General features: G+C 46.9%; 1 protein-coding gene and 1 long non-coding RNA gene across 2 annotated transcripts in view; one reads left to right on the top strand and one right to left on the bottom strand.

Annotated features, from left to right (window-relative positions):
• KLHL2 (kelch like family member 2) overlaps positions 1-26,249 on the bottom strand; it is a 506,272-nt gene that overhangs the window by 63,921 nt on the left and 416,102 nt on the right. The window contains exons 10-12 of the mRNA XM_085641784.1: positions 23,687-23,884; positions 23,020-23,121; positions 11,063-11,191 (exon numbers count right to left, since the gene is read on the bottom strand). Of these exons, the coding sequence (XP_085497910.1) occupies positions 11,063-11,191; positions 23,020-23,121; positions 23,687-23,884 (429 nt within the window). The remainder of the gene's footprint in view (positions 1-11,062; positions 11,192-23,019; positions 23,122-23,686; positions 23,885-26,249) is intronic.
• LOC146862576 (uncharacterized) overlaps positions 1-26,249 on the top strand; it is a 276,686-nt gene that overhangs the window by 139,846 nt on the left and 110,591 nt on the right. The window lies entirely within an intron of this gene.

Raw genomic sequence — 26,249 nt, 5'->3', positions numbered from 1 at the left:
GTGAGAAGTCTGCCAGGGATTCACTGTAAAGAGGTGTTCGTGTGTTTATGAGGGCTAGGTAGTCCAATGGACGGCATCGGACGCTCGGTTCTGTAGGGCAGGGTGCAAGTTGTGCAAGGCTATGTGAAGGGCTGCGGCTGCTCTCCACGGTCAGGTTGGGGGTCGTATGACTCTGAGTGACCAATTACGGGGGGGGGAACAGTATTCTGTGTGTTCTCCTGGTGTGCCTCCTGTACCGGGGGTATAGTGGCCTGCCTGGGTGGCTCAACCGTTCCAACTTGTGTGAAGGCATGGAGCAGTGTCGCCCATTGCATGGAAATGTAATGCTTGCGCGTGCCTTGGATTTCTTCCGACCTAAGCACCTCCTCCTCAGAGGCCCCCCAGTTTTTAACCGTGCCCCACCATGCCTTAGCAGATGGCCCCTCTGGTTTTCTCCAATACATCGCTATGCATCTCTTCACCGGGAGGATCGCTAGGGAGACAAAGCGTGTGTCCACTTTTTGGTGCTTTCGGTGTTTGCCTATGCCTAGCGTGCAGACCTCCCATGTATTGAGGCTCGTAAGCCCGGTTATCTCTAGTAGAGTTGCGTGTATCGTGGCCCAGTACGTGTGGAGTGCGGGACAATCCCAGAACATGTGAAGGAAAGAGACCCCGGGTTCCGAGCATCTTGGGTAGGTGAAGTGTGAGTTGGGGTAATAGCGCTGTAGCATTTCTGGAGTCAGATATGACCGATGTAGCATGTGGTATTGTATGTTTTTAAAACAGTAGTTGCGTGACACCTTCTTCTGGAACTCAAGGGCACGTTCCCACTCTTTAACATGAAGGGGCAGTTGGAACTCCGCCTCCCATTTTTATGTAGAGGGGCTATAGTGACCGCGCCTAGCTCTCGCACCGCATTGTACAGCCATGTTACTATGTGTCGTCCTGAACCCATCTCCAAGATAGTGTGTAGGACTGGGTGTGTGGGAGGTTCCGTGTCTATTGTGTGCCACAGTCTTCGGCTCTCCGTCAACAGTTGTCTATGTGTAAGGAATTGCCCATTGGGGAGGTTCGTGCCGGCGGTGAGTTCAGCAAATGTCTGCAATTGCCCGTTTTCGTACAGGGAGCCTGCTTCTGTGATTGTGTGCTCGGTCCAGATGCGCAGTGCACGCTCCGTGAAATGAGTTTGGCCACTAGGAAACCCCATCAGTGGCTGTCTGGGAGAGTAGAAAGGAGCTGTGTGGCTCATTTTGTGTATACATTTCAAGCATGGTTGTGTGACTGTTATTTGGAATGGACAATCTGGGATTAGCTTGGCACCTGGTAGCAGCATGCGCTGTATGACTGGGGCTATTCGTCTGCGACCTGTACCCCAGATGAGGGACACCAGAAGGGTATCCAACTAACGTAAAAAGGGGTGGAGGGAACCACTGGGATATTGGTGAAAATATATAGTAGCTGTGGGACCAGTATCATCTTGGCCACTGCGATTTTCCCTATGGGAGCTAAAGGGAGATCCCTCCAGAAATTAACTGAGGTCCGAACCCTGGCCAGGGCCCTGCGGTAGTTTCCTTCCTATATGTCTTGCGGCGTGTGGTAGAGCCGTATACCCAGGTATCGAAGTGCTTGGGCGCTCCATGAGATGTGCTACCCACCCATTAGCAGCGGTTGGGGTGGGAGGTCATCTGAGAGTGGGTAGATTGTGGACTTAGCCCAGTTAACTTTTAGCCCTGCCACCCGCTCAAAGTCTCGTAGAGTGTCAAGTATAGGGGTGAGCTCTGACGCGACAGCCTGGATTAAGAAGCAGCGCAGGCTGCCATGCTACTTCGCTCCTAGGAAGCTGACATTTTAAGCTGATATTTTAAAATTGCATACTGTGTTTTTACTGAAAATCTGATTAAGAGATTACTTGTCTGTGTTCTTCATCCCGCTCGGACTCGATCCGCCTCGGCTTTGTGCCGCTAGAGCGGCGAGTCCCTGGAAGCGGCACTTCCGCCCTCAGCGCTACGGGGAAGGTGATTGGACTAGCCACCCTCTACAGCGGACTATTTAATATGGGGGAGTGGCGGAGGCGCAGCGGACGGGCGCAGCGGGGGCGCCGACTTCGCGCCGAAGTTGCGCCTAAGTTACGCCCGTCTGCGCCCGTCCGCGACCAGACGGGACCAGGGGCCACCCCCCCTGCTCCGCACCCCACTAACCCCAGGCTTTACTACTCTAGCCATGCCTTGCGATCTCTTCGTCCCCCTATAAACAACACTTGCCCCTGTCTACGGGCTATGGACGCCCCTACATCTTGCCAGGTTTGCTCCCTGACTCTAATCTCAGTACCCTCACTTACCCATATCCCCAGTTCTACGTTTTGGAAGCCCTCCCCATGTCAAGTCATCCCCTCCCCCACACATCATTCCACCGATTTTACTTTTCTGAGCTTGAATTGCAGGTCCCTGCCTAAGCATAAGAGGGACATTTTTGATCTTTTGGTTTCCGACAGTCCGGCGGCCCTGTTCTTGACAGAAACCTGGCTGAACGACTGCACGGGACCTGACATTGCCACAGCTCTCCCTAACAACTACACCTATGTGAGCCGTAACAGACCGGGCAAGGAGGGAGGTGGCATTGCCATTATATACAAACGGACTTACTCATGTAAGTGGGAAGATTTAGCCATACCCAACTGCGAAGCTGGTTGCTTCAAACTATTATTGAATCCTAACTACACCCTGTCGGGCGTTTTACTCTATCGTCCTCCGGGCGCTGCTGGCACATGGGCCTCTTCTTTATCGGAAAATATAGCTCCTCTATTGATGCAAACCTCGAACTTTCTTCTCCTTGGCGATCTTAATATCCACTTTAACAACACACTCTGCCCTATCTGTACACACCTTCTTCAAGATTTGGCCGCTCTTAATCTACATCTTCACAACACTGGCCCTACACACAAGGCAGGTAATCTACTTGACCCCATCTTTTCGAACCTTGACGTCATCACCTGCCTCCCTTCCAAACCTATTACCTGGTCCGACCACTACATTGTCGAATTAACATCTTGACTAGTGCTATTGTCGGTCCACCAGTTCACATTCAGACCCTCAGACCAAATAGAAACTGGAAAAAACTCAATCTGCCACAACTGAATCGCCAGCTAGTCACAACCCTACCCTCTCTACCCAACAATATCACTACCAAAGATGAAAGTTTAATTAACACATGGCTTTCTTCAGCCATTGACATCTGTCTCCCGGCCCGAAATGGAAAACAAAACTTTACCCACCCCCATGCCCCCTGGTTTAATGACCAACTCAAATGCGCCAAATCCAAGTGCAAGAAACTTGAACGCATATGGAGATCTGAGTATTCCCCCAATGATAAAGAAATTTATAAAACGGAACTTCGATACTACCACTCCCTGTGCAAATCTGCCAGGGCAAACTATGTAAACACCTCTATTCTATCAGCCCAAAACCGTCCAAAAGCTCTTTTTAGAGCAGTCCAAGAACTTTCTGGACAATCAAACTCGCCAAAAGCCCCCTGTCTGGACACAGTCCAATGCAATACAGTTGCTGAATTTTTCACGGAGAAAATAGACCGCATCTATGCCGGTTTTGATGCCTCCCCACGAGCATTGGACAACCCCCCCAGTACAGATCCTGACACCACCTTCCCCCAGGATACTACTACCCTTGCCCCTCACACTTCCATTGACAAATGGGATCCGATCTCTTTAGAACTCTTCTTTAAACTCATGGCTAAAATCAAATCTGGCTCCCCACTTGATGCCATGCCCCCTCAAATTCTAAGCACCCTTGACACTCCCGCTCTTTTACCCATCCTAGCCCTCCTGAACGCATCTCTGTCGGAAGCCACCGTTCCTGCAGTTTGGAAACACGCCATGGTGGTTCCCCTTCTCAAAAAAACTAACGCCGATCCCAACAACCCTTCTAATTTCCGACCCATATCTCTACTCCCTTGCCTGTCCAAGGTATTAGAAAAACACATCAACCTCTGCCTCTCCTCTCACATTGAGGACACGAAATTCCTACACCCATCCCAGTCTGGCTTCAGGGCTGGATTCTCCACCGAATCCACCCTCTTAGGTGTCACAGAGGCTATCAGACAGCAGGTGGACAGAGGGGAGACGGTGGCGCTTATCCTGTTGGACTTAAGCGCTGCGTTCAACACCGTCTCCCATGACATCCTCCTCTCCACCCTAAAGGCCGCTGGTATCCATGGCACTGCTCTACCCTGGATCGCCATTTTTCTGTCCGCACGCACTTTTCAGGTCTTCTCCTCCACTTCTGCCTCCACTGCCCTCCCGTCCCCACACGGTGTACCCCAGGGCTCTATCTTGAGCCCCCTTTTCTTCAATATTTATGTCAGTCCTCTCGCCTCTCTGGCAGAACAATCTGGTCTCTCTATATTTTCATACGCGGACGACACCCAAATAATTTTTTCTCTCTCTTCTAATAAACACGCCCCCATTTCATCTCTCCGATCTGGGCTCATTAATATTGCCAACTGGATGCAGACCAATGAACTAAAACTAAACGGCGACAAAACCGAACTCCTTCTATTCGGTCCTGACACCTCTCTCTGGGGCCCTAAGCATTGGCCTCAGCAAATGGGTTCCCTGCCGGTTCCATCCACCAAGGCTCGCAACCTGGGAGTTACATTTGACAACCAACTGTCCATGAAGCAGCATGTTGTGAAAGTCTCAGCCACCTGTACTAATATCATGCGGTGGCTGAGAAAAATAGCATGGATGCTTCCGCCAGACACCCAAAGAACTGTGGTCCAGGCTTTAGTAACCTCCAGGTTAGACTACGGTAACGTGCTCCTCCTTGGGGCTAGCAAGGAGGTAACACGTAAATTACAGGTGGTGCAAAACATGGCAGCTCGCCTGCTCTGCAACCTGCCCAGAACTGCCTCTGCCACCGTTTCCCTGCGCAGCCTTCACTGGCTGCGCATCGAATCAAGAGCAAAATTCAAAGCCCTCTGCTATATGCACCGGATTAAAACAGGCAACTCCCCCCCCTACCTTTCCATTTTGGTTCAACCGTACTGTCCAGTGCGCACCCTCAGATCCTCCTCTTTTGGCACCTTCTCCGTGCGCCGTTTCAAACGCACCAGAGTTGGTGGTCGCTCCTTCTCCTATCTGGCGCCATCACTCTGGAACACACTCCCCATTTCTTTGCGCTTTGAAACTTGCTACCTGAAATTCAGGAAAGGCCTGAAAACCTGGCTTTTCTCTGCTTAATCTTCTCCCATCTTTTGTCTCCCTGCTTCTTTTCCTCTGTCAGCGCCGGGAAACCCCTGGGTATCTGTGCGCTTTACAAACCCAAATATAATAATATCATCGGCATACAGCGGCACCGCGTGGATCATACCCGCTATTGGTATGTCCCACTTTTCTCCCTCCCTACGGAGGCGAATTGCAAGCACCTCCATCACCATCGTGAAAAGCAGGGGTGAAAGCGGGCACCCCTGCCTTTGCCTTTGAGAATTGAAAAGGATGATGACATGTAGGAGCCCAGTTTTACTCTGGACGTCGGTCTGGTGTATAAAAGTTTAGTGTATGCGAGCAAGCGAGGACCCACTCTCATCTGTCGTAAGACCCGAAGGAGGTAGGGCCAGCTCAGGGTGTCGAAAGCCTTTTCGAGGTCCAGGACAAAGCACGCCGCGCATCGAAAATGATTACGGTCCCGGACCCGGATATGAAACAGGCGTCTAATGTTGTAGGAGGTGTTTCTACCAGGCACAAACCCGCAGTGGTCCAGGTGTATCACTGTTGGAAGGATTGCGGCATATCTTTCCACCAGTATCTTCCGGAATATCTGGTAGTCCGCTGGCAGCAGGGCTATAGGACGGTGGGATCCTACAAGATGGAGATCCCTGTCCGGTTTGAAGAAAGGAAACAATTACTGATTCACACATGAACTGTGGTAGGTCCCCCTCAGCTAGCGCTGACTGGTATAGTTTCATCAACTGAGGCACCAACTGTGTAGAGAAGGTGCAATAAAAGTTAGCGGAAGGCCATCTAGGCCAGGCGCCTTACAAGTGGCCAGCGCTTGCAGTGCCTGCGTAACAGCCGATGCTGTGATTATCTCATCTAACTCTTGGCTGACCTCTCGCGTTATGCAGTGCAGGGGGAGCGTACTGAAAAATCAGGGAAGTGCTTCCGAGTCTGCTGTGGCGGGGGCTGCAGATAGTTGTGTGTCGTATTGCAGAAAGACTGCTAAGATGGAGGCCTGCGAGTGTACCATAGCACCTGGTGCATTGCGAATCGCAGTGATTTGTGGGAGGGTAGCGTCTCGTTTCACCAGCCAGGCCAACAACGCGCCTGCTCTGTTACCCTCCTTGTGCATCTTTATGGCGTGTGCTCTAAAATCTGCGGAGGTCTGCAAGCGTCTCTACGTAGGCGGTTTTTGCGTCCATCACTTGTGTTAAAGTGGCCACCCCCCTATCCGCTGCCTGTGTTAATGTGGCTAGTGCGTGCTCTTTCTCCATTATGCTGTGATCTAGGTTTTTAAGCCCCCTGAGATGTGCTGTATGCATCTACCTCTGATCACCACTTTAAATGCGTTCCATTCCATTGCGCGGGTGGTCGCCTTGTGCGTATTCTCTGTGAAGTAGCTACGTATGTGCGCCGCCTGCATTTTTCTAAACACTGAGTCTTGAAGGCACTCTGTGGGCAGGCGCCAAGTGGGGACTGGGTGCCTGGGTGGCTGCCATATCAAGGTGATCGTGTGTGCGTCATTGTCAGATAGGATCCAATCTAGATATTCCGCCTCCTGTATCTTGGGTAATATGGGGGGACAACAGAGGAAGCAGTCCAGGCGAACCCTAAGATCGTGTCGTATGGAGTGGAACGAATAGAGTCGGAGGTCCGGGTATTTGGAGCGCCATGCGTCAGTTAGAGGCCGGTGTGTTGTCCAGGCTGCATATCGTTTGGCCTGTGCTGTTATGGGGGACGCCGGATGCGGCGGGTGAGATCTATCGAGGAAGGTGTTCTGCACACAATTGCAGTCCCTTCCTAATATCATGGGGCCTGGGTGTATGTACTCAAGGGGCATGAGAGTGTGTCCTAGAATGTACTCTGTAATGTGTTTGGTGCGTAGATACTCCCCTGAACTACTTGTTGACCATCTAACAGTCCGTGCAGGAGTGTATAGCGGCCCTCCGTGTCGATTGTTCTGGAGAGCTCGTGAAATGGAATTCCAGGGCGTATCCATAGGAGGGTCCCTCGCGCATAGGCCGAATGCGTCATGCCACAGAATCTCCTGCGCCTTCGTTTACGCAGCTTGTCTAACTCGCTCGTTGCCAAGCCAAGTGGGTTTCCTGCAGCAGCGTGATTTGGGCGTTTTCCCTATTTATATATGCATACGCTGCATATCGTTTACGTGCAGTATGCATGCCTCGTACGTTCAGGGTGAGGATAGGTATCTGCCCCTTATGTGCTATGCTGTGATGCGGGGTATCCGGGGGAAATGGGGTTTCTGGGCGACATGCCGCACCACAAACCGCCGCCCTGAACCTGCCTGATCTTGCTGTCCAAGCGTGGGCATAGTGCCACATCTATGTGCATATGTGTTTACAGTGTTGGGGGGAATAACTTCAGGTTGGAGAGCAACAGGGCTAGGGAACAATCCCAATGCTGGGGACCGATCGCAAACGGCGATACGTCCAAACTCATGCTAGTGCGTGAAGAGAACTACTAAATGTGAAAGGGGTGGCGCCTCGCAGCTGCTGGGTGGATTTCGCCGGGGGCATTTGTAGGATTATCTCGCATTCAGTGGCCTAGGGATAAACAGGGTGTCGCAAGCTGAGCTGCTCAGCGCGCCATGCACCATATACTACCTTGCATCACTGCTTAAAGGAGTGCCCTATGCACATGTACTGCTGACTGCTTGTCATATCAGTGTATCGGCAGTGTGTGGTGTGACCACCGGCAGAGTCATTGAGTCCTCCCGGGAGAGCGTCTCTTTACTGCCCTCCTCCTCCCCTGATGAGAAGATGTGTGGACCACTGTCCGAACATGTAGCTGGTGAGGATAGGTGGAGCTTCTTGGCTGCCTGCAGGGCCCTTCTTCTTTCTGCTATAAGCTGCTCCAAGTCCGGGGACCCCAGGGGTTGGGCACCCGAGCCGTCAATGACTCTACTGCCTTGTCTACCTGGGCGGCGGCGGTAGCCACATTGGGTCATACGATGCCTGTTGACCTTTTCATTCACTCTTGGAAGCTTTATACAGTGTTGGTTTGCCCAATCTTGGGCCTCCTCCACATCCACAAAGAATGTGGTGGATACCTCATGTATAATTTTTAGTCGGGCTGGGAATAGTAAAGAGTATTGTATATTCTACAGTCGTAGGCGACGTATAACCTAGAGAAATGTGGCTCTTTGACGCTGCACCGCTCTGGAGTAGTCTGGAAAGAGCATTATTTGCTTATTTTCTACTTGGATGGGGCAGTGTTGCCTGGCTGCCCTGAGAACCGCATCTCGGTCACTGAAGTGTAGGAACTTCGCCAGCATCGGGCAAAGAGGGATTCCTGGAGGGGGCCTGCACGCAGGCACTCTGTGGCCGCTTTAGATGGAGAAGAAAGTCGTCTGGTCCATGGCCGGCATAAACGACTTGTTCCATGTTTCCATGTACGCGATGGGATCCACGCCTTCAATCTCCTCTGGAAGTCCCAGGACGTGGATGGTGCACCTTCTTGAGCGACCTTCGAGGTCATCGATTCGTTCTTCCATTGTTGAACTGCGCCCAAGTAGGGACTGGAGGGACTTCTGGTGCGTCTTGATTGAGGGTTGCATGGAAGCTATTACCTTCTCGCCATCTGAAACTTTATCAGCAAGTTTGCGATGGTCTTTCCTGAGCAGGGTGATGACTGTACTGATTGTCCCGAGTCTCTCCTCCATCGAAACCCTCAAGTGTTCCATGACCAGAAGCACTTTGTCCATCTTTTCGGAGAGAGTCAGTTCTTGTGAGGTTCCGGCTTCTTTCTACTGTAGGTTGGCGCTTGTGGCAGGTTCCTGCATAGTCACGGACATCCCCGGGCCCGTCGTGGTTTCTCCATGTTGTCGGATTGAAATACTCAGTCTTCGGCTTAGGAGTCGTGCCCCTTCTCAAGGGGTAGAGGGTGAGTGTTGAGTAACAGGATTGTGGAGCACCTGCCGAGCTGGGCGTGTCTCTTGTTATTGTCCTCGCGGGTGGCTCACCTTCCTTCCAACGTGTTACATCGGGGGGCCCCTCTCTTGTCGCTTCAGGGGGGGGGTTGAGGCAACGTCCAGTCCCGGGGCCCGTCAGATTTCGTGATGACCGTTGTCCTCGTGTCCAAGGCAACAGGTCTCAGGCACTTGCGGGGTCTTCTGGTCTTCAACTGAGTATTGGTGTGGACCCCTCTCACCTCTTGGTTCCTCCCTATGGTGGATGGGAGTCTTCGCTATTGTGCTGGCGGTCTGCTGCACTGGTCTGATGGGGGGGGGCAGGGAGGATTTTGCGCACCACCAGAGGGCCCACGTACTTCTCTGCGCACTGTGTATCTGCCTCCTCTCAATGTCTCACAGTGTCGGTCGACTGGCCACGGTGTTCTGCCTTGCTTTGTGTGTTGCCTCCCAGGCGTCTTTGATTATCCCCTGGGGTGCACTCTGGTTTCGGGGTCCCTGTTGACTCGTGTAGACCACCTTTGTTACTATTGTCTCCATAGGGACACTGTGCTCATGGGGTCTCGATGCCTCCTTGATGACTGGAGCTTCCCCTCCTCTCCTGGAGATGTCGGTAGCAGCCATTGATATTGAGAAGTGCCGGTGCTTTGGCGCCATCACATAAGTTTCCCCGCTGCTTACTATAGTGGGGGGAGGGGCCGACACGAACTGCCATGTGCGCCACTTCCCCCCTTCTCTTGGGCTGCTTCCTGGCCCTTCGTGATACGAATGCGTCCTGCAAGGTTTCCACGCCGACTCCAAGGGGCGCCCAACGGCCCCGGGATCACCGTTGGCTCACCGGGCTACCATCTTGGCTCCAGGCACACCACCTCCCCTCACTGAGCCGATTCGCCGGGCCTCTGCCTTGAGGGGAGGGACCTTTGCATTCAGTGGGCTCCAGCCGTGGGGGTGCCTTCTATTCCTCGCTCCTCATCTGACCTGCAATTTCGGTGGGGTAGCCATCTGACCAGAGGGGGGTCGCCGCTGGACTGGCACCCAGTGTGTAAGTCTTACTGGCGGCTTCAGTGCAGGCATCTCGCAACTGCCAATTTGAGTCCGGGTCCGACACCAATTCGGGCTCAATTGCTGGGTACTGCCTGGTTCTTTGTCAGTGCTGAGCACAGAAGTGTGCTCTAAGGATGTTCTGACCATTGCTGGTCAAGTTCTGGCTCGGTTGAGCGCAGCGTAACAGGCAAGATTCGTGCCTGTTCGCAGAGCCTCAACCCAGCACGTCCGCCATTACAGCCCGCTTGGCCACGCCCCTGGACTGGGTACTCTTGCTTTGGATTCAAGACTCTTGCATAGTCCAAATGCACCTAAGGAATCCCCAATTTTGATGGGGAAATAGGCCCATTATAGACATGAGACAACTTCTTGTCTTTCTGTAACCTCAACAAAGAATATTGCAAGACGGGGTTCACCTGCGGGTATACCATCCGCAAAGGTAATTACATGAGCACCTGGTGCAGGAAGATCTCCTCAGACACAGTGGGCATGCACCAAATGTTCTCCTGGCCCCCACTCCAAAGTGGCCCCATGCCCATAATGTAGTGGGCCCCTTTATAATAGCCTTGGTGATCTTGCTGGTGTCAACTCTTATATATCAGTGAGGGATGGTGTCCTGAATTGAAATTCTGTAGAGGACTCTGCTCAGACTATTCGAAAACTATACAACAGCAGATTATTCATTGTGTGTCGTTAATGCATGCATACAATTTCAAAACGTTATTCTTAAATACAATACATTCTGTCATTCAAGAAGCTGTGCATGTGAAATAACAGAAGGCCTATGGTTGCTTGGGCTATAACCACAAATTGAGGTAACACATTTTATAATAATTCATATTTGTAGATGATGAAATGGTTTTTACATGTCCTTTAATCACCTGCTCCACTACGTCTCGTACTCATTTCCACAATGTAAGTCCATTCATTTGCACTTGGGTTGTAACATTCAACTGTGCTAAGACACTGACGTGAGGCTCCATCATAACCACCCACAGCATAGAGCATTCCTGTGTGTAAGAAGAAAGACATGTCAGAGTGCTACAGGTCTGCTAAAAATTCGGTGTAGCATTTCTTGTCAATTTAACACCCATCACCAATATCCTTAAATATATAAAGAAAGTTGAGTGTATCCTTGTATGATATTGATCAATGATTAATTATTTGGCAATAGAAATATTGATAATATAAGAGATAAAGTACCCCCTACCATACTTTCTAAGGATATTACAAGTCACTGAGGAGTTCCATAACCATATGGAGAAACAAGGCCAAAGGCCAAGTTCCTTTAAATGGTTATTGAATTCCAAGGTGACTTGCAATATCCTTATAAAGTAGGCAAGGGGGTACTTTTTCCCATATAATACATGGTCACACCATCACCTTTGCCAAAATACACTTAAAACCTTGGTGCATTGCTCTTTATGTTTTCAAGCATGCTCGCTCTTTCATATAAAGAGTACAAATACAACCTCTAGTGCACAATTAAACACATCAAAAACCTGTTGGATATTTGTGGCAAATAGATATTAGAAACAGTTCAATCGAGTCAGCTTTTTTATAAAAAACAAAAAGCTAAAGCTGCAGTAACTTGGAATGAGAAAAAACATGCAGTAAGATTCTAGCTTTTCTGTATCTAAAGAGTGCAAAAATAAACATATTGGGCCCGATTCCCTGAGACAAAATCCTAAACTTACTACTTTTGGTATTCACAAAAGGCACTTACTACTTTTGGTATTCACAGAATGCACTTACTACTTTTGGTTAAACCTATTACTTTTGGTTAAACTTACTACTTTTGGTTAAATTTATTATTTTTGATATTCACAGAAGGCATTTAGTAGTGCTACTAAATGCCTTCTGTGAATGCCATAAGCAAAGCCGTTCTCTCGTTATGAGTATTTTTTAGATTTTATCTCCTCCCATCTAGCCAAAAGTCTTTATATCCGTTTTTGACTTGGCACTCTCCCCTTGAGATCAATAACGAGTCAATGGAACAAGGCCCCTGGTATTAATATTTGTCCGGCATGTAGCGTGGCAGATGAAGATGAGTCCCACATATTATTCTTCTGTCCGAGCTACTATAACTCGCACCGGAAATGGATTATTCCTGCATGCCAAAATCTGAAATTAACAAAATATATAGTGGCTCTTAGGATATTAAGGAGTGACACTACCCCAGTAATAGCCATTGATACAAGTACATTTTTACTGGCGGTATGGCATAAACGTGGCAGACTATTGACTGTGCCCATAAATGACTAGATCAAAATCTTTTAATGACTGCTTTTATCTTACCTATATTGCTTTAATATATACAGTTGGAAGATAGTTTTTATGTATTTTCTCTGTATTTATTGCCTGAGTTGCACACAGTTTTACCTGACTTTTGCTTCCGTTCTGCACATTAGTAATGGCTAAGTAAATGAATAGTGTTGTTCTTAATGAATTGTGATATGACATGTCTTAAAATGGTACCATAATATATATTTTTTGTAATATTTTTATATATGTGCACTTCGATAGTACTTGGCTACCGAATAAAGACCATTACTACTACATATACTTGCATCCCCGGTATTCTAACCTCCGGGTCAAGCCTGCTAGTGCAAGCCTGTGTCCGCGCGCTTGCTTCATGGTGCTAGCGGGAAGGTGCCCGGGATGCCGTTGCTGGCCGTGAGTGCACAATCTCACCCGATATGGGGTCCACCCATGCCTGGCTGGTCCAGGCCGGGTAGTGTGTGGGCGCTTGCAACAAAGGTGTTAGAGTCCCGGGTAATCCATGTGCCCGGCCCGTCCTTGCAGTGGGAAAGTGAATGCGCCCTTCCTAGCCATGCTGGGAAGTGGAGCTGATTACATGTTCTGAAACAGGGGCCGATCTGTCATCGCAGACCGGTGGGCAAACTAGCCTGCCATTTCAGGCCCCTGTAAGTGCGCACCAGCACCTATGTTGCCTGTGATTACATGTGCCGCCTGCCAACACAGGCTTGTGCGTGTACAGAGCCACACATTTTAGTTAAACCTGTGTCCAGTCTGCTTTTGCAGAACCGGGCAGGCACACTTGCACCACTGGTGCTGGGAACTATGTGTCCCTCCTGCCATCGCAGGTCAGTGTGCGCAATAGCGGAATACCTATGTGTATTTTCACTACCTATGAAGCCAGCTCTTCCCATTGGTTAACATAAGAAAGTGGTTGGCATTACTTCGGACTGCCATAGTAGATTGCAGTGGAGCAGCCTTGTGATGTTTCAAACTAATTGATTTGCTGTGCCAAACCCTTTCCATTGGTAAAGAGGGTTATGGCATAACTCTCTTAGTAATGCCACTTATAGAATATGGATATTTCTATGCTCCAAGAGTCTTGGGGACCATGGTGTCTGGCTTCAGTGGACACTAGGGGTCGGGGGAGGACATTTGTGAATTCCCCAATCGACAGCCATAAACCATGGCCATCCCAAGGGAACGGCAAACGTCTGCCCTTTGAGGGCCAATTGGGACAGATTGAAGATAGAGGCGGTGCCACTTAGCCTCTAGGGGTCGGAACATGGCCCCACAAAAGATTAAGATCTACATTCTAAGGCCTATGGCAGACAGACCTACAAATTAGGGGGGACATCTGTGGTTCAACCATCCCAACTTCAAAGACAAATAACAGTATAACTATGGGTGCCATCCTTCAGCAAAGGGTGAGATAAGCTTGTGGGGACGTGGGACCGGAGGACCAGGAGTGCGTGGTGCACACTGTCAGAGGACTCTATTGTGCTATGGAGGATGACTGTCTGAATAGAGGCTGGCCTGGGCTGAGGACCTGCTGAAGTGTGGCACTGTGACGTGTGTTCTCCAACGCACTGACCACGGGCCTCCTGTTCTCTAGGAGATCTCAAGATCTCCCATGAGGGACTTACACCATCTACCTATGACTAGTGGTCCCTTCTCAAGTGCCCACCTTGGGTAGTGAATCAGGTTGCACAGTGCGAGCGTGGAACTAAGACTTGTGTCTGGCGACCTAATTGACTAATGCGTAGCCCCCGAAATCGGGCCCGCATCTAAGATGATTGGTTTACGTACTGCAGGGACCCCGACACTCATAAGCGTCTAGTGGAGGTGAGCAGATTCACCGGTTGCGGGACCCCGCATGACCTGTTTTGTCGATCGTACCCCATTTCTCTCATGTGACACGTCAACTGCTTGCTCATTGGGGCGGTGTCCGATTCACAAGGTGCGACCCTCGGAGGTGGGAGTGTATCCACAGTAGAGCCTCATTCTACCTTGTGTGGCTCTGCTGAACTTGCGCCCCTGTGTGTTTGTGTGACTGGACTGGTCTGGTGCAACCTGTATCATCGGGCACCGGACGTTGTGCCTCATTTCCAGGGAGGTACAGAATTGCAACTCTTTGCTGTTTGTGTCACTGGAACTGCCCGGAGCAACCCAACTCAACGTGCACCGGTCATTGTGCCTCATTTTCAGGGAGGTGCAGAATTTGCAACTCATCGTGTTTGAAATTTGAATTGCCTGGTGCGAACCATCCCTACGCGCAGCATATGTTGTGCCTGGATAACCTGGGCATGGCCCAGATCATCGTGTACTGATTGGGGCTCCTCATCCTATGAAGAGGCTCCCCTGTGTTACTCCGCATTCATCGGTTGTTCCCTTGCTGACCCACATCGCAGTGGACCAACTGCCCTCTCCACTCCTGGCCCCTCCCAAAGACATCTTGATGCCAGGTAGTAACCAGAGGAATAGACTGGGTTGAAGAAATGCTTCTGAGACTGTTCGAAAGCATGTTAAGAGAATGTGTGACTCCTTTGTGTTTTAAGACTTGTGGATGAACTTCCTGAGTGGCTGCAACCTCTCCCTTGTTTATGTCTACCTCCTAATTAAAAAAATTCCAACCTGCTTCCCGAGGACCCAGACTAAGTGTGACTTCAGCCACGTGCGGCCAACTGTCCAGGAGGTGGAATTTGTTATCTCCCATTCAGGGGTATAGGACAATCCAGGTGAACTAGAGGGTGGAGAAAGGCTGGGGCCACGGTGTCTACAGAGGGTGAACCACTGGCATGCTGGGTACCAGTGGCACAGAATAAGGTGCTGCATTCATATGTGTGTTTAAGAGCGTGCCGAACGGACTGGCTAATACCTGTCTCACTGCTGAGTGGTGCGGAGTGAGTGTGTGTGAGTGGGAGTGATCATGTGTGGACCACCTATGGTTCACAACACTGGACGGTGGTGCCGCATTATATGTTGATTTTTGCCAAAAGCACAAAACCTTTTGACATTGGGCTTTCCCACGTGGCTCCGGCCTGCGATGCTACTAAAAAGTGTTCTATTTTCCTGTATGCGCATAATTCTGATATCGCGCACCGCATAAGGGTGCTCTCTCTCAATTGGTGGCGGGGGTTAGATTAGGAATCATCTACAGTGTGCATAATTTTGATCTTATAATGAATGAATATGTGTGTTAAAAATAAATGTTTTTACATACATCCTATATGAAGCCTCTTTTGTGACACTCAGTGTATTTATCATGAGTGGATGCTGTGCCTTTGCTGTGCAGATTGCCTCTTTAGTGAGCCTGACTGCTCAGTGCCAAGCTACCCAAGGGTGAGCACAGGTTATACAGCAAGTGTAATCACCTGCCCTTGACGGAAGCGGTGGTTCTGCCTGGCGAGGGGCATCCCTTTAGTCAACCAGACACTGCTGGTTCCAACAACACCTCACTTTAATGTTCACTGCAAGGGTTCAATACATTCAATGCTCAAGGGCAACATATGACTCTTCAATATTATACATCTGTCCATTTTATGTGCAATTTTAGGGGGAAACCAATTCGATTTTAAGACCATTAAGCAGAAGCAGCTGTAGCATGTACCACAGATATAAATATTATCTGCCATCAGAAGGTACAAAAACATACACAATTTAGTTTAAAGGTTAAATGCATGTCAGGTTTGCAGGCCTTGTTATGGAGTTTTTACATAGTTTGTTGACTATCTCAGCAGAGAAACAGGTAAAGGTAGTGGAGCAAAAGGTAAATATATTTTCTCATGTTATCTTTAAAGGCTGAAGTGATCAGTGGCTGTTCATCGTCACTTTTCATAAAATTATTACCTCAAATAAAAGTCAATTCATGTTCATTTTACATTGTAGCTTAGCTATGTTAAGTGTAATTCATTGCAGTGGAACCACATGAGGAATAGGTTATAAAACACAGTTGTGAATCCATATGTCCCATGTCTTTCCTTGACTTTCAGTTCTCCATCATTGAAAGTCTTACTGCTACAGAAACAGCTGCCTCCACTTTATATGCTGAGGAAGATGTGGCAAGGCTGCAGGATTGACAGTTTGCCAACCGCATTCCAGCAACAGCTAGAAAGACTCAACTATATCATCATTGCAGAGACTGCTCTAAGCAAGGAAAGAGGCCGGAGAGCAGTCATTACTGTCCCCAGTGTCCATATCAGCTAGCCCTGTGTTTTCCTACGTGCTTAATGTTGCACCATATAAAATTGAAGTATTGGGAAATCAACTGAAGTGGAGCTGCCGTAACATACACCTTTCAATGGCTGTGCATGGACGCATACCTTCCATTGGTCACTACTTCAGTAGGCAACTAGCCGTAGAAATGTTTTTCCTCTACTTGACAAACTCAGAGTTACTTATGACCTGCGAGAGACCATTATCCGCTGTCAGAATGTAGTAGGTGTTCTCTTTGCCAAATGACAAGTGCATTAGAGTCACCACACTGCACAAAATGGTGGACGAAACATAAGCCAAGTTGTCACTGAGTACCCTGTGTGGCAAAAACGTAAAGACTTCAGTAGGTTTCGAAATGCTCTTTAGGGAACTTAGGCATTCTTCCCCTCCATGTCTGCCTTAGTTTCAAAGGTAGATTTGTTCACTAAGTTCAAGGACTGTGGGCTTTGCATGGTAGTCTCGGACATCCCCAACTTGCATCCACACACTGGAAGGAGCTGTATTTAACACACTGAGTGTGCTGAAGGTACATGAAAGACGCGTTTTCTTTAGCTTGAGGTAGCTAGCATTGATAGGCAGTAGTAAAGGTTCACTTGGCAAGCTACAGGAATGGATCAAACCAAGGTCAATGAGAGCCCTCGCGAGGGGACTTCCACTGACCTCCAATTGATCGGTTCCTGTTGCAGGCATTAGGCAAGTGGTGCAGCGTTTATATCGGCACAAGTAGGGTAACACTGGGTGGTAAGAATTTTGTGGATTCCTGTGGATTTCAGAAGTTTCCCTCACCTAAATGTAAGGTAAATGTGTGATTTCAGGCAAAAACTGAGGCTTGCAGGGCATTGTGGGTAAGAAAATCTCATGGGATCCATGCAAGGTACATCACCCTGGAATCCCTTGGTTGTCTAGATATTAAAAGTTTCTGTGGTTTGTAGGTTTGCATGGGTGGCGCTACAGCATGACATCAAATACTGCAGCTACCGCTATTGTTCATCTTTCAACATATCGCTTTAGGGCCCTTTCTGACGTGGTCTCATGGCCTACCCACACCGTTCTTATCAGGAGACATGTGGAAACTCAGAGTGGTAGGAAATTTATGGCTCCTCACATATTCCATAACTTTCCTTTTTTGAAATGTGAGGAAGATATGTTTTTTACCCAAGTTTAACGTTTTCAAGGGCTTCTAGTTAAAATGACCTAACGAGAGCCATGCAAGTCATGACCCTCTGGACTCCCCTAGTTGTCTAGTTTTTAAAACTGTGCAGGTTTGATAGGTTTCCCAAGGTGCCAGTTGAGCTAGGGCCCAAAATCTACAGCTACCCACATTTCAAAACAAGCATTGACATAGCCAATTGGTCTCGCCTTTTGGACTTACAAGTGTTTAGCCATGCAGCACATTATCGTGGGTGGTGATTCAATTTTAGCTTAATTCCTGAATATGTTTAAGGTTATATCAAGCCTAACTTGAAACGTGTGGAAGTTTGCAGTACTGGGAGCAGTGTCGGGTATCTTGCAGTGGTGTATGGGCAGCCAAGGGAAGCTTGAGAAAGTGAGGAATATGTGGAAGCTTGCAGCATTGGGAGCAGTGTTGGGAAGCTTGCAGTGGTGTAGGGGCAGCCAAGGGAAGCTTGCAGAAGTGATGAACGTGTGGAAGCTTGTGGCACTGGGAGCAGTGTCAGGTAGCTTGAAGTGGTGTAGGAGTAGTTGAGGGAAGCTTGCAGGCACGGAAATGAATTCCTTTAACCAGTGCTTTAAATGTTAATAAGATGTATTGTTCTATTCACTTACGTTTTGATGCGCAAATATATATTGTCTTCCCAACGTTTTCTTTAGTAAAGCACTAACATTCCAGGGGTTAACATCTGTGCTACAAAAGAAGCGGGGCACAAGATGTCTGCAATAGTCCAAGTGGGAAGGCCTGATAGAGGGCAATGCTGAGATATATAATAATAAGAAAACACCACACAACTCTGTCATCCGTACACCTTTTTCCCGTACTGTCTGAGCTCCGCTGTCACTTCCCCAGCACTTTCCCCTTTATATAAGCGTTTTTAAACAATACCTCTCCCGGACAGATGTGCTGTCCAGCCAAACCTAATTAGAGTGAGCCGAATTTCAGTACTTCCTAGTTCTAGAACCCCAAGTTCATTTAAAGTAAATTGGCATTGTGGGTAAGTGTTTCCCAACAATACATGATTACCGATAACCTGGAATAGATAACACACAATGTTGATTTGTCTATGTAACCACTTTGTTCATAAAATAGCCCCAAAGATTTCAAATATAGAAGTTCATCAATGTTGAAAAGAGGCCACTATGTGACGCTCAATGCATATAAATAAACATAATCATGAAGCCTTGCATTTTTGTTTCTACAAAAACATTTGCATTTGGCACCAATATTTTTAAATTGATAAGTGAATCATAAAGAAAGTTTTGCATGAGGATGTTTCCCTTACTCCTGAAGAAACTTCACAAACCAGCAGATTGTTATCATTTGTACGTAGCGCTTGTGAAGGTGGTTTGTGTAGTTCAGAACAAGCATCTACGTGCACATGTGGCTGAACAGTTGGATACATTTGAAAATAACTACACAAATTGATAACTTTCTTCGATGGAGCTAACCGAAGATTAGCCTCCTCCACTTACTGATGCAGCCCTTTTTAGTGACTGTGAACCCAACAAGTATGCTATGCCCCCAACAAAGAAATACGATCCAGGGAATAGTTTACTAAGACAAGATAAAGACACGCAAGCAGCATGCGCGTCACTGCTCGTTCCTGCAGCAATACTCCATGGGAGTTAACTTGTAAGAAAAGGTGGTGCATGCGCCAACCATTAGCCATTTGCAGGCTACAATTTTTGAACGACACATACAAAAGCCTATCCCAAGCGGTGGGAGGAGTCAGTCCTCACAACATACATACAGCAAATCACCTAACAGCGCAAGCTGTCTAGGGCTCAACCTAAAAAGGATGAAAATATGATGGGTCTATGTTGCATTTGGGACCAATTTCTGTCTGTGGCGGACACTAGGCCTTGCCACACAAGTGAGGTAGCATTTTTATCAGGAAACTTTGTGGTAGGAAATTTGAGGCTCCACACAGATGCAAGACGTTTTCCTCACAGAAATGTGTGCCAAATGTGTGTTTCTAGTCAAAGTTCGAGGTTTGCAAGGGATTCTGAGTAGGAAAACCTGGTGAGACCCACAGAAGTCACCCTACCAGGAATTCCCTCCTTAGATGTCTAGATTTTAAAAATACATAGGTTTGCTAGGTTTCCCTATGTGTCGCATGAGTTTGGGCCAAAAAATCCGCCGAGATTGGAAAAAAAGGATAATTTTTCAGTTGAAAAATTTGATGTGTCCATGCTGCATTTTGGGCCATTTCCTGTTGCGGGCACTAGGCCTACCCACATAAGTAAGGTTTATCGTGAAACTTGAGGGAATGCTAGGGGGTAGGAAGTTTTAGGCTCCCCACAGATTTTAGAACTTTCCATCACAGAAATGTGAGGAAAATGTGCTTTTTTAGTCAAAGTTTGAGGTTTGCAAGGGATTCTTGGTAAAATAACCTGGTGAGAGCCACACAAGTCACCCCACCCTGCATTCCCCTTGGGGCCTAGTGTTTAAAAATGTACAGGTTTGCTAGGTTTTCCCTATGTTTCGGCTGAGCTATGGGGAAAAATCCACAGCTACAATCATTCCAAAAAAAGGTTTCACTTTTTAGAGGAAAAATGTTGTGTCCATGTTGTGTTTTGGCCCATTTCCTCTCACGGGCAGGTTTCCCTAGGTGCAGCCTGAGCTAGGGCCCAAAATACACAGCTATACGCATTGGAAAAATAGGATCAGTTTTCAGTGGAAAAATGTGATGCATTAATTTTGCATTTCCTGTCACGGACATTAGGCCTATTCACACAAATGAGGTACCATTTTTATCGAGAAGCTTGGAGGAATGCTAGTTGGAAGAAAGTTTGTGGCTCACTGCAGATCCCAGAACTGTCCATCAAAGAAATATGAGGAAAATGTGTTTTTTAAGTCAAAGTTTGAAGTTTGCAAGGGATTCTTGGTAATAAAATCGGGTGAGAGCCAGGCAAGTCACCCCACCCTGTATTTCCCCTAGGTATTTTATTTTAAAAAAATGTGCAGGTTTGCTAGTTTGCCCTAGGTGCAGCCTGAGCAACGCCTAAAATACGCAGCTATCCCCATTGGAAAAAAGGGTCAGTTTTAAGTGGAAAAACGTGATGCGTTCATTTTGCATTTCCTGTCACATGTACTAGGCCTACTCACACAAGTGAGGTGCCATTTATATGGAAAGACATGTCGGAACATAGACTAGTAAAACACTTGTTATTACCAATTGGATTTCACTGCATTTGTGCCTTCCAAATGTAAGCCACTGCATAAGAAAGAAGACATTTTGAAAAATGCCCTCTGAATCACATGCTAGTATGGGTACCCACAAATTCAGAGATGTATAAATAGCCACTGCTCCTAAACTTCATCTTTAGTGCCATTTTAAAAATACACAGGTTTCCTTGATACCCATTTTTGACTTCACATATTTCACCATATGAATTAGTCTATACTTAGTACACAATGAAAACCATTGTATGGTAAAGCTCAGTTGTTGTCTCGGGCACCTTGGGTCTAGTGGACGTAATGGTATATTTCTTTGGACATTGTGACAAAAAGTTACAGATGAAAACGTCACAAATGGCAGTTTTTTATACTCATTTTCAACATTTCTTTATTTCAACAGTTAGTTTCTTTGGGAAAACCTTGAGGAATCTACACATATGACCCTTTGCTGAAATCAGAATTCTATCTACGTTTTAGAAATCTATAGGTTTCCTGGATTTCCTATGCATTTAGTAGGTTGAAAGCACACACAAAACGGAAAAATGTGCTACTTCTTTCAAAAATACCAAAACTGTGGTAAAAAAAAATGTTTTTTGCATTTAGCTCTGCATGTTCCTGAAAGCTGGGAATATGGTGACTTTAGCACAGCAAGCCTTTCGTTGATTCACTTTTTAGTAGAAAAAAATAAACTTTTTTGCAAATTACTTTTTTCCTATTTTTCCCCAAAAACTAAAAATGTATTTTACCTGTTTCCTTGGTCTCCTCCAGGGGAATCCACAAACCCTCAATACCTTAAGAATCCCCCGGATGTTGGGAAAAAACCCGCAAATTTGGCATGGATACCTTATCTGGACAAAAGGTAATTGGGGCATAAGAGTGAACCAGCCCAAAAAGCAAACAAAGGGGGGCGGGGGGATTGGAAAGCCCCAGCAGTTAAGGAGTTAATCAACGGTCAGGTGTACTAATTTTAATAGCAATCGCACGCCTTCTGGTCCCCTAAATAAGCGGGTTTGTGACCGCTAACCAGGTATTTCAGATGTTCTAAACCCATTTTAGGAGGTATCAAAGTTTTACCAACTTCTAAATGGGTTTAAAGTGTACATCAATTCGGTATTTGGAAGGGGCATGTTTTGGGTGTCTGTTCCAAATATTGCATCAATACCCTATGTATCAAGGGCATGCAACTGTAATACTATTGATAAGTTACCAAAGGCTTGAGGACCTTCTACTGCTCTCGTACCAGAGACATATTGTTGTCTTCAGAAAGCAACAGCTCTCATCATCTGCTCCTGTTAGTTCCTCCTGGTGGGGCTTTGTTAGTCATGGATGTTTGTGTGCCTCAAGTCCACCAGCAGTTTAAATGCTCTGGTGTGACATGTTATTGACCTGACCCACGCCCTGGTGGCTTTTCAGAGACATCAGATTGTCATTTTATCAGCTCTGACATTCAGCGAGACAAGCTAGTCAGATTCACGCTGTGCCATCCACGGCGACCTCTCACAAGTGAAACACACATACACATGGCAATTGGACAGCATGGAATATATAGACTTGAATGGCATGTGATAGTTACTCAGAGGTGGACATGGGCCCAAACCTAGTAGCCTTTCAAAGGGGAGCCCAAAAGAGCCTCATCGGGAGCTAAACATAACTTTTCAAACCCTGTGCCTCAAGATGCTTGCAAATTACACGGGGCAACTAAGTTGAAGCTGCGGCCATGAAGCCTTTTTAGGATCCAGAATGTTTCCTTTGACCTAGCCAATGCTGAGTCGTCAACAGGAGGAGGGCTGTAAGGAGAATGCCTCCATTCGATGTGTAATATGACATCACACCTGAAGGCTACAATTTCACCCTTTAAATCAGAGGAGTACACAAAGCAGGAGTACTTTTTTTTACAATACAAGTTATATGTGATTTTGTTGAAAGTCTCATTAGTAGTTTGAAAAGAGTTGTGTAATTCTTTTATTAACACAATTAAGTTATGGATAATAAATATTTAGTCATACTTACCGCCAACGACACCGACTCCAACACTGCTTCTCCTGGTGTTCATTGGAGCGACATGAAACCATTCATTGGCCTTGGCATTGTAGACTTCAACTGTTGCCAAACCTGAAACAAAATATATGTTAATTCTCCGTCCTTTAAACCGGTACACTAAAGACTCATCTTTTTTATTTTCTTCCGATTACTTATTTATTCGTATAAAGCATTCTGTGGAGCACCAAGGTCAATTTTTCCTGAGGTCTTGGGACAAAATGCTTGTCTTAACCTTTACCTGTGAATGCTTGAGACCCCAACAATCAGTCGGCCAGTCTGTTATATATAATACTTACACGTCTGCAAACGAAATGCTTGTTTAATAACTTAGGAACAAAAATACCAACATCATTTGCGTTCTTGTGTTCTTGATTAGGGGAAACTACAATGCATTATGGGGAGAGGAGAATCAAGGAAATGCTAGAAATTCTACTACTTCTAGAACGAAGAGGTGGAGCAGCCTATTGGAAGTATTTCCTCAATCAATTTTGTTTAATGTTTGTTAGAATGTCCAGCTAAAACGACAAATTACAAAATCGAAAATGAATCTACATACCACAAACCCTGCTGGCTGTCGTTATCAGTTCATGCCTATAGTACATAAATATGCAAACGGCAACAGAATGCACACAATTACCTGAACTTCCATCAAACCCCCCCACGGCATAGAGGAGTCCATTCATCACCGCCGCGCCCAGGGTGCTTCTTCTGTCTTGCATGTTAGCAACGTTCGTCCACTGGTCCTTCACCGGGTCATAGGCATCTACTGTGCGAACTCTCAATGAGCCATTGAAGCCGCCCACTGCATACACCGCGCCATGGAGGTACACCACACCTGCAGGGCGATGGACAGCATTTGCATCTCTCTGAACATGATATCACCCAGCATCCTCTGCAGCCCCTTTTTAACATTGAGACAATAAAACATGTATAGACTTTTCGCATGTCACCTAAACTTGTTTAGTCAGTTACTAATTACCAACGCATTTAGTCGCCCCAATGAAATTTCGGCAAGCCTACAGAAACTCTAAATGGGAAAGAAATATTTTGCATGGGCTACACTTAGGGGTCGCCAGGACTTGCCGCTTAGTCCTCCCGGCTGTGATGTTGGTGTTTCTTATCTCAGGAGTCATGAAGTCAGCACCAAGTACAGAATGCGCCAAGTTTAGTTTCATTAGTTTCCACGCTTTACCGTTACCGTAGTCTGCTGGCAGCACACAGGAGACTGCAAAGAGGCAAAGGGCGGAGAGGATCAATACCGTGATGTCATCAGGGGATGTCAGTTCTATTGGGATGTTGATGAATCAACGTCTGTGGGTGCAAGTGGAGTGCGGGGAGGCAAAGGGATGACGACGAACATGCATGCACAGAGAGTTAGATGCTGTCTAGCACGTGACAGGATAAATCCGCTCACATACAAGTTATAATGACGGCAACAGGCATGCCTAGAGTGAATCTATGGTTGTGAGAGTAGTAATAGCTGGAAACCTATGAGAAATATTTACTGTCATTGCAAAAGGTCTAGGGGTGCTAACTCTGTAACTTTTACCCAATGTCTGTGTTCTAGCTATGTTTTATAATAGCGTTTTGTTGCATCCTTCTCTTCTTTCAGTCCTTCCCAATCAAATCGCAGGCTCCAAAGGCTAATCTGCATCCAGCATCTACATCTGCTGCACACTACACTGCCTGCTATGACTCTCTGCCCCTGAGAAAGCAACAAGGCTTGAAGAGGAATAAAAGCTGTAGCATTTTTAATGGGTTCATTGAATGTGGCAACATTTTATTTTCAGACGAACGAGGTTATAATCAGTCATGCAAGAAAAGATTATTTTGTCATGTTTTGTACACATGCACATCTTCAACAAGGAGGCAGCAGCTACAACTTCTCAGGAACATTCAAATTGGTGATGTCTTCCCAGATGTGAATGAACATTACCTGCAATTCCACTCTAACGTTTCTGTGACCCTGATGAGGGTAGAACTAAATGCAATGACCATTTCCTTTGCATATGTACTTTACCAGTAGCCAGGCGTCTCAAACACATGGGTTAGGCATGTTTTTTCTAACTTGAAAAATAGTGTGTATTTGGAAAATAAAGAAAACTGCACATCACGGTAAACCTCCCTAAAAGTTCTGCATTGGTGTCTTGTTAAGCAACTTGCTTATTCTAAATCATGCTTCACACATACAGAACATTATAAGAATAACTGATATTAACATTATAGTCAATTACATCACAACCTCACTCTGCAGGTATGCTGATATGCTGATATCTCTAGACGTGAGGAGCATTAATAGCTAAGTGTGTGTGACTGATATGTGGAGGGAGATGCTTACAAGCTAGAACCATTCAGCTCCTGAATTCCTTGCCTCCCATCCTGCCTCTCATAAATGATCTGGGGTGGGCAGAAGCCACGAAATGTGACTCCGCAGAGTTACAATAAAACTTCGCAAGAATACGCAGAGTTCTGCAAACAGGCGGAAATAGGCAGGATGTGCTGTTTGCGCTGTGATTTTCAACTGGTAGAGTGTTCCACCCTGACAAATTTGCACGAATGGCACCACAGTGTGCCCCAGAGAGCACAGCTACTCGAGTCAATTTTGCTGCTGTTCGAGTAGGTTTTCTATTTGAGCTGCAGCCTTCTGACCGTCGATGCCTGTGACTGCCCACATAGAAAAATCTCAACAGATGTCCTCATAGCGACCGAAATCGCATTGGGAGATGCCAAATCTCACTCACGCTAACCAACTTACTGTTCTGTAGCCACACATGGGAAAAGCTTCCACCACGTGGCGATTGATGAAATTTGCCCAGAACTCCGCGTTACAAGAGTAATGCAAAGTCGACAAAATTCTGTCAATTCTGCGGGGGGAACTAAATATTCCGGCCACCCCTATAAATTATCACATATTTAGTAAGGCATTTTAGACTACACTACTTTCCAGGTTTGCAGCTAATTGCCTGTCTCAGTTACATTTTGTACTAGCTGCTAAGGGATTTTTTTTCATGTTTCTTGTCTTTAGGTGTAGCTAAAAGACTGTCCAGGTATGGCCGCGTATTACAGACTTGAATACACAAATACTTATACTTTTAACAAGGCTTTCCCCTGGACATTTGTTGGTATGATGACACATTGGTGACGTTCCGGATCTTGTGACAATCTTCCTCTTGTCCTTTCCATGCTCTATCTTCTGAAGG

The sequence above is a fragment of the Triturus cristatus genome, chromosome 2_2, assembly GCF_964204655.1.
Source record: "Triturus cristatus chromosome 2_2, aTriCri1.1, whole genome shotgun sequence".
NCBI lineage: Eukaryota > Metazoa > Chordata > Amphibia > Caudata > Salamandridae > Triturus > Triturus cristatus.
Note: the sequence above shows the minus strand (reverse complement) of the source record. Positions and strands in the feature narration are given on the sequence as shown.